The sequence below is a fragment of the Sceloporus undulatus genome, chromosome 2 (genome assembly GCF_019175285.1).
Source record: "Sceloporus undulatus isolate JIND9_A2432 ecotype Alabama chromosome 2, SceUnd_v1.1, whole genome shotgun sequence".
NCBI lineage: Eukaryota > Metazoa > Chordata > Lepidosauria > Squamata > Phrynosomatidae > Sceloporus > Sceloporus undulatus.
This window is the reverse complement of record NC_056523.1, coordinates 290072533-290081010: the sequence shown is the minus strand read 5'-3', so window position 1 is coordinate 290081010 and position 8478 is coordinate 290072533. Positions and strand designations below refer to the sequence as shown.

Sequence of the window (8478 nt, the reverse complement as noted above, 5' to 3'; positions counted from 1 at the left end):
GGCTTTTTTGTGTATTACTACCCACTTCTTTTTCACTCCTTTAATTTTTTTTTAAATTTGGTTTTTATGTCTGACCATTTGTAAATTACACAGTGTCGAATTTACTAAATAACCAACTGATCACTTGCTGTTGCTTCTTTTTACAGTTAAGGGCTTGGTCCATAGAGGTAGTGTTTAGTCTTTGGAAACAAGAATCTTAACCAGGTTCAGGAAAGTCTGAGAAACCCCTACCTCAGGATATTGGATGAAAGGAATATTGGCAGAACCAATATGGAGAGATTATCAGATATAGCTATGGGGCACAAAAGGCTACAGGAGGCTGCATGGAAGAATGAATGTGTGCACAAATTCCAGAAATAATCGATTTTAATTGCCATGGCTCAGTGCTATGGGATTCTGGGAATTGTAGTTTGTTGAGCTTCGCTCTGGGATCACAACAAACTACCATTCCCAAAATTCCATAGCATTGAGCCATGGCAGGTGTAAAATCGGATTATTTCCGCAGTGCAGATACAGCTAGAATCTGTTTCCTTCTAGGTCCCGGGCATAACTCCAGTGTTAAATAAGTATTTCAATTTTATGTGGGTCTATGTGCAAAATTCAGATTGCCAGCATCCTAAACCCATTCCACACCCAGAATGTCTAGTCTAAAAGCACGTGGCAGAAATTTATAAGGAGAATTGCTTTAAAGTCTTGGCAACTAAGTGATAAGAAACAAGCAGGTTTTCCTCCATATGACAGAAAGCTGTTGAAAGCAGAGGAACAATGCCAAAATGCTGACAGTCCTGATTTCCAGATACAGTACACGCACAAAACTGAATGCTAATTTAACACAGGAGTAATGCACTAGACCTTGAATTGCATTACTAAGTTTTGAAACTATAATGTTGTAATTAATTATTTCTCAAGTTTTAACTGTGAATAATTGCAGATTGCTAAAATATAATAAGCTTCTGTTCTGAACCTTGCCCTTTCCAGGAGGCTCAGTGATGGCCATTCATGTGGCTGTTAAAGAGACAGAAGCTTTGTACCCTAATAATAGTGGTTAAATCCCAGTATACAACTACATAACTTTGAATTTGTGTGAAAATTCCAGCTGAATTTAAATTAAAAATATGTATTACTTGCTTTGACATTAATGAATACACCAGTGAATTTGCTTATTATCTATTGAAAGAAGAGCCAAAAATACAGACAGTCTGTCAACTCACTTTTGTGGTCTCCAAAATTACTGTACAACCCTTTCGCAAAAATTACCCTACCAGTTTTCTCTCCCAGTCTAACATGCATCTTTTTCAATGAAGTGATCTCAAAAGTTTCCTCATATTTTTGTGTGCTTTGACAGACCTGCATGAAACTGATTTTGATTTTGAAAACTAAAACTTAATATATTTTTACTAGACTCTGTTTAAAATTAATTCATCATGATCATTGATGAATTAATCACCTTACCCAAGACCATGGATTGGTGCATGAGTTCTGAATTTTCTACTGTTCTAATGCACAAAACGGGTTCATATCCCAGCTTTCCTATAAAAAGTCACCTTGGTCCAAAACACACTGCAGAAATAATCCAGTTTGAGACCCCTTTAACTGCCTTGGCTCATTGCTAGGGAATCCTGGGAATTGTAGTTTATTGTGTCCCCAGAGCTCTCTGCTAGAGAAGGCTAAATGTCTCACAAAACTACAGTTCCCAGGATTCCCTAGCACTGAGCCAGGGCAGTTAAAGCGGTCTCAGACTGGAATATTTCTGCAGAGTGCAACATTGCCAATTTCCAGGGAATTCCCCGGAATCCAGGGGAATTGAATTAATTTCTTTCTGGGGATTTGACTGAATATTCTGATAAATATTGAGGCATTCTGGGGATTTTGATAAAACGTTCTGGGAAATATCTTTGCGGCTTGTTGGCAACACTGGCAGTGTGTTTTGGACCTCTGTCAGGGAGCTCTGGTTCCACAATAAACTACAGTTCCATGAATTCCCTAGCAATGAGGCAGGGTAGTGAAAGTGGTTTCAAACTGAATTACTTCTGCAGTGTGTTTTGGACCCTTGAATTCTCAGTATATCCCAGCCTCTCAGTATAACCCATCTCATGGGTTGTGGTAGTCCTGCAAGAAACTAGTGCTGTGACAAGGGATGTGTATGGTGATTGTGAGGTAGGACCTTTGCTACCCTAATAATTGTGGCACCAACTAATGATGCTGATACAACAAAATTTAGGAGATTATCAGACGGGGAAAAATTTAGGAGATTATAAAATGGTCTCATCAGGGAAGGAAAAGTCATACTCCTGGCAAAGTCACACCATTTGGTTTGTTGCTGGAGCATTCCTGGATCTTCATGGGTTAAATCCTGGATAAGTGTGATGTGTTTGAAAATCTTCAGTGTGATCATGTGATTTTGGACTTTATCACATGGGGAAAATTGGGTTATGATTCTATGATTCTATCCCATGAAAATAATGTCATTTCAATTAACATTTTCACACACATTGCGATTATTATCCCAGGAATAAACAAGCAATAAACAGCAACAGATCACATTTCCCCATGAATGATTTGTTGCTGTTTATTGCTGAGTTTATGGCACTTTAATCGGGCTGTCGTGTGAAAATGTTAATCACAATTGCACAATTTTCACAGGGTAACCACTGTTTAAACCCCCGATTTTTCTTATGTGATAAAGTCCTTTGCCAGGAGTATGCCTTTACTCCCAGCTTCCCCCCATCTGATAATCTCCCTAGTTTCATATTGCTATGAAAGACAGTGGGTCATCTTGGTCTAACTCCTATCCCTCAACTTGACCTACATCACAGAGATTGCAAGGATGACGGTGGGGGGGGGTAGTCCTCCTTTGACCTTATTGTGGGACGTATGGGATGTAAATGTAATCAATAATGATGGTGTATGGCAGGAATTGCCATCCTAGGGTGCCTGCAGTTCTAAGGGGTGTGAGACAGAATTTCAGGGGACAAGGAGTGGATTGTGTCCTTTTATCACTCAGCCAGTTTCCCATGTGCCTTGGGAAACAGTAGTAGGTGGCTATGTTGCATAAGCAGTTTGTTGTTGTTGTTATGAGCCTTAAAGTCATTTCTGACTTATGGCAACCTTAAGGTGAAAATATTCATGGGGTTTTCTTGACATGTTTTGTCAGAAGGGGTTTGCCATTGCCATCCCCTGAGGCTGAGAGAGTGTGCCAGGATCAGGGTCATCCTATTGGTTGTCCAGCATATTTTGAAAAATGGCAGACTCCCGGAAAGGTGTCATAGCTGTGACGCTATGGCTATATGGTGCTCCTTTGGCACTGTTTTGTATGGACACAGTGTCGAAGGAGCACCATGACACTGCACGCCATGAGGAGTAGCACACGGCATAAAGGCGCACGGGGGGTGGAGTGGGGGGTGCGTCATGCGGACGTGATGCCCCAACTCTGGCCCCAGGCTGGCCCCAGGCTGGTCCAAAGTGCCAGTCTCTACAGGGCCTGAGTTAAAATCTTGTTTTTAAAAGTTCAGTTTGTTCACCTGTATGTGGTTCAAACACACACACACACACTCACACATACATATCAATGACATACACACACACACACACATACACATACACACACGTATCAATGGCATACACACACACACACACATATATGTACAGATTCACACACATACCAATGGCATACACACAACATATCAATGACATATATATGACTGTCCCTGGCTTCCACTCCATCAAATGCATCTGAAAAAGTAGACTTTAGGCATGGTACATACCACCCTGAAAGGACGCTCTGGAGGCGTCCATTTTAACTTCAGAGGGACACCGCAGCAGGCAAACCCTGCAGCGGCCCTCCGCAGTAAAAAGTACTGTACTCGGATCCTTTTTAAGGTGCCCAGCGCATGTCACAAGTGCGGTGACATAAGCGACGCGCAGAGACTTCTGTACGCTGCACTTCGCTTACAGCATCATGGTGGCACCCATGTAGACGGGATGCTGCCATGATGCTGCCGCTGTTAAATGTTAGGGTTTGGGAACTTGCGGTTACTGCGCGCTCCTGAACCGTAGTATTGGCGGCAGCATGCTGCTTTTTGCCCATTTGCCCTGTTCCTTTTGTCTACAAAATCTCATGCTGCCAACTTCTTTCTTTCAGTTAGTCTCAACGGTGCCACAAGATCTCTCTATGTACTGATTCTACGGACTAACGTGGTTATATCTTTGAATTAAATGGGTCTTTGTTATGATTTATAAATTTGCGTATGATGACAGCCTTAGACATAACGTTTTGTGAGGGAAGCCGATGGAGGCGGCCCTTGAGGCCTCAAGTTGCCTGAAGGAGGCCTACAATTGCCACAAACGCCTTCGTTGCCTCAGAGATTAAGGGGCATTTCAAGGGCAGGAAGTTTTGCCTCAGGGACGTTTTGAACAAAGAAGGCAGAGTCGCCTCATAAAAGGCGCCAAGTCCTGAGGGAGGAAGCCATGGGCGAAGAAGGGAAGAGAGGAGGAGAAGCCATGGAGGACGAAGGCGACGTCTCTTCTGATACCGACAGCGATGAGACAATCATTGAGGGCTCTGTGTTCGAAAGTGACTTGGAAGAAGAGGAACTCCGCGGACATAGGTGACATGCGTTCAAACAGTGACACGAACCTTGACAAAAACAACAACACTTGACTTCAATGGCAGGGTGACCGGATGTCCAAAGAGGCAAACCTCCCTCATAAATGGAGGGACATGACCAAATAAAAGCTAAAACCCCTTTTTATTTTATTTTTTAATTTCATTTTTATGTCGCCTTTCTCCAAACAAAAAAAGGCACCCAAGGTGCCTCACAAGATAAAACACACTTTAAAAACAATTAAAAAAACATAATTAAAATAATCTAGTTAAAACAGTATAAAAATTAAGATTGAAAACATACAAAGGTTAAAACATAATCTAATTTAATATGAATGTTAATTCACGCTTCTTAGTCATGCTCCAAATGGAGGACGTTCCAGAAAAACGGAGGGACATGATCAAATAAAAGGTAAAACCTGCTAATATTTTAATAATTTCATTTAATTTTTAGGCCGCCTTTCTCCAAAAAAAAGGGGACCTAAGGCGGCTCACAAGATAAAAAACCACGTTTAAAACAATTTTAAAAAACACAATTGAAATAACCTAGTTAAAACAGTATAAAATTAAGATTGAAAACATGACCAAATAAAAGCTAAAAACACCATTTATTTTGTTTTTATTCCACCTTTCTCCAAAAAAGGGGACCCAAGGTGGCTCACAAGATTAAAAAACCCACTTTAAAAACAATTTTAAAAAACACAATTAAAATAACCAAGTTAAAACAGTATACAATTAAAATTGAAAACATAACAAAAGTTAAAACCTAATTTAATATGAATGTTAATTCATGCTCCAAACGGAGGAGATTCCAGAAAAAAGGAGGGACATGACCAAATAAAAGCTAAAAACCACAAATATTTTATTTATTTATTTCATTTTTATGCCGCCTTTTTCTAAAAAAGATTTTTAAAAAAGCTTTAAAAACAATTTAAAAACATAATTAAAATAACTTAGTTAAAACAGTATAAAATTAACTTTGAAAACATGACCAAATAAAAGCTAAAAACGGTTTTTATTTATTTGTTTGTTTATTTCGTTTTTATGCTGCCTTCCTCCAAGAAAAAGGCACCCAAGGTGCCTCACAAGATAAAAAACACTTTAAAAACAATTTTAAAAAACATAATTAAAATAATCTAGTTAAAACAGTATAAAAATTAAGATTGAAAACATACAAAGGTTAAAACATAATCTAATTTAATATGAATGTTAATTCATGCTTCTTAGTCATGCTCCAAATGGAGGACGTTCCAGAAAAATGGAGGGACATGATCAAATAAAAGGTAAAACCCACTAATATTTTATTTATTTATTTATTATGCTGCCTTTCTAAAAAAAAAAAAAAAAAGGGACCCAAGGGGGCTTGCAAGATTAAAAAACACTTTAAAAACAATTTAAAAACACAAAATAGCCTAGTTAAAACAAAATAAAATTAAGACTGCAAACATACAAAAGTTAAAAAAAAACATAATCTAATTTAATATGAATGTCAATTCATGCTTCTAATGTCATGCTCCAAATGGAGGACGTTTTGAAATAATGTCCTGGGGAAAAGGAGAACGTCTGGTCACTCTGTTCAATGGTTGACTGCCACTGTTTTCATTGTTTTTAATACTTAATGGTCCAAAACACACTGCAGAAATAATCCTGGGAAGTGTAGTTTATTGCAGCTCCAGAGCTCTCTGACAGAGAAGGCTAAATGTCTTACAAAACTACCATTCCCAGAATTCCCTAGCACTGAGCCAGGGCTGTTAAAGCAGTCTCAGACTGGATTATTTCTGCTGTGTGTTTTGAGCCAATACATATTCAGAAGTAAATTCCACATTGGCTAAATCTGCATTGCAGAATTAATCCAGGTTGACCCCACTTTAATTGTCATATGGCTCCATCCTATGGATCCCTATGGTCTCTGGCAGAGAAGGCTAAAGCTCTCACACAAGTACCAATCCCAGCATTCCATAGCATGGTGCCATATGGCTGTTAAAGTGGGGTCAAGTTGTTTTATTTCTGCAGCAGAGATTCACCCACTGAGTTTTCTGGAGGGGCATCTACACTGTAGAAATAATGCACTTTGACACCACTATAACTGCCATGGCTCCATCCCACAGCTACCCAGGATTTATAGTTTTGTGAACCACCAGCATTCTTTGGCAGAGAAGGCTAAAGAATTTGTGAAACTACACATTCCAGGATTCCAAAGGATGGAGCTAAGCACTTAAAAATGGTGCCAAACTGTATTATTTCTGGTGTAGATGCATCCTGGGACTTAGGTCTCTGTCACACTGTATAGTTATAGCATTTTGATGATAATTTAACTGTCATGTCTCCATCTTCTAGAATCCTGGGATTTCTAGCTTTGTGAGGATTCTGTCAGAGAGATGCAGAACCTCACCAAACTACATATCTCAGAATTCCACAGGCTGATGTTGTGGCAGTTATAGTGCCACAACTTCTATAATAGGAGCCCTGGTGGTGCAGTAGTTAAATGTCGGTACTGCAGCCACTCACAAGGTTGTAAGTTCGATTTCAGCCAGGGACTCCAGGGTCGACTCAGCCTTGCATCCTTTTAAGGTTGCTAAAATGAGTACCCACCTTGTTGGTGGCAATTAGCTTACACATTGTAAACTGCTTAGAGACTTGTTAGTTCAGTATAAAGCGGTATATAAATTAAGCTGCTATTGCCATTACTATAATAAGTGCTATAATTTTGTAGTGTGAAAGGGCTCTTATTCTCAGATAAATATGCATAGGAATATAGCTTTCAGGTATTTGTGGTAAGGTTGCTCCTGTCAAGTTTACAGTAATAATTACTTTCAGTCCTGTAATAACACATTGTGTCCACTTGACGCATGCCCTGACTCTGCCCCAGGGCACCATGATGCTGTGCGTTGTTCCATATGGCACACCGTGTCATGGCACTCCTCTGGTGCTGTATCCATATGATACAGCATCTAAGGAGCATCTTCAAGCCGCGGCACTGCAGTTATCGCGCCCTTTCCAGGGTGCAAAAAGGATCCACTTTTTGCAGCTCCTTTTTGCACCCTGGAAAGGCCGGATCAGGGCATGTGGCTGCCCTGGCCCGGATCTGGGTAGGAAAGGGGTAGTGTTGCACTGCCCCTGGAGCTGTGTGTACAGCCCTAGAGCAACCTTGAGCTAATCATAGCTTCTCAAGATAACTCATCTAATGTGTTATAGTAATCCTGAGAGCAACTAGTGCACAATGGGTAGTGCAACTATGAGGAGAAAAATGTGTGTGTGTGTGTGTGTGTGTGTGTGTGTGTGTGTGTGTGTGTTGGAGGGGAATAATGTACACCATCTTCAGTTCCATGAGATAATCAGAATTAAAATATATGTTGATATAGCTGAGGTAAAGAATTATTGTTTTATAGAAATGAATGCATTCCAATGAACTCTTAGGATACAATATTTTACAGAAGCACTCGCTCCCTTCAACATTTCCAAATTTTATTTTCTTACAACCTGGGGTTGAAATTAATTTGTCATTGCTACAATTTGATGTACATAAAATAATACTGTGGAGGTGGAAAATATATTTATTGTGGTGCAGAAGTGAAGTAAACAAAAGCAAACTGGCACTTGTTAGTTACAAAAGTATTTACCCCCTTTGCTAGGGCAGATCTAGATAAGTTCTGGTACAACCCATTTGCTCTAGACATCTCATATGTACCTGAATGGAGTCTATTGTGGACAACTGTAGTGCCAAATGATGTCAGCTTAAATGTAGTTGTTTCAGGAAGGCCCAGAATTTGTTGGAGAGCATGGCAATTTGGCAAACCACTTCTTTCATGGCTCGGGGCAAGGTATTATTATTATTATTATTATTATTATTATTATTATTATTATTATTATTATTA

The 8478-nt window shown here is 39.5% G+C and overlaps 1 protein-coding gene across 2 annotated transcripts in view; it reads left to right on the top strand.

The window, feature by feature from the left end:
• Positions 1–4226: 4226 nt before the first annotated feature.
• Positions 4227–8478, top strand: part of ANKRD31 (ankyrin repeat domain 31) — a 75519-nt gene continuing 71267 nt past the window's right edge. For both annotated transcript variants that reach the window (XM_042452770.1, XM_042452769.1), the window contains exon 1: positions 4227–4607. In XM_042452770.1, the coding sequence (XP_042308704.1) occupies positions 4468–4607 (140 nt within the window). In that variant the 5' untranslated portion in view covers positions 4227–4467. The remainder of the gene's footprint in view (positions 4608–8478) is intronic.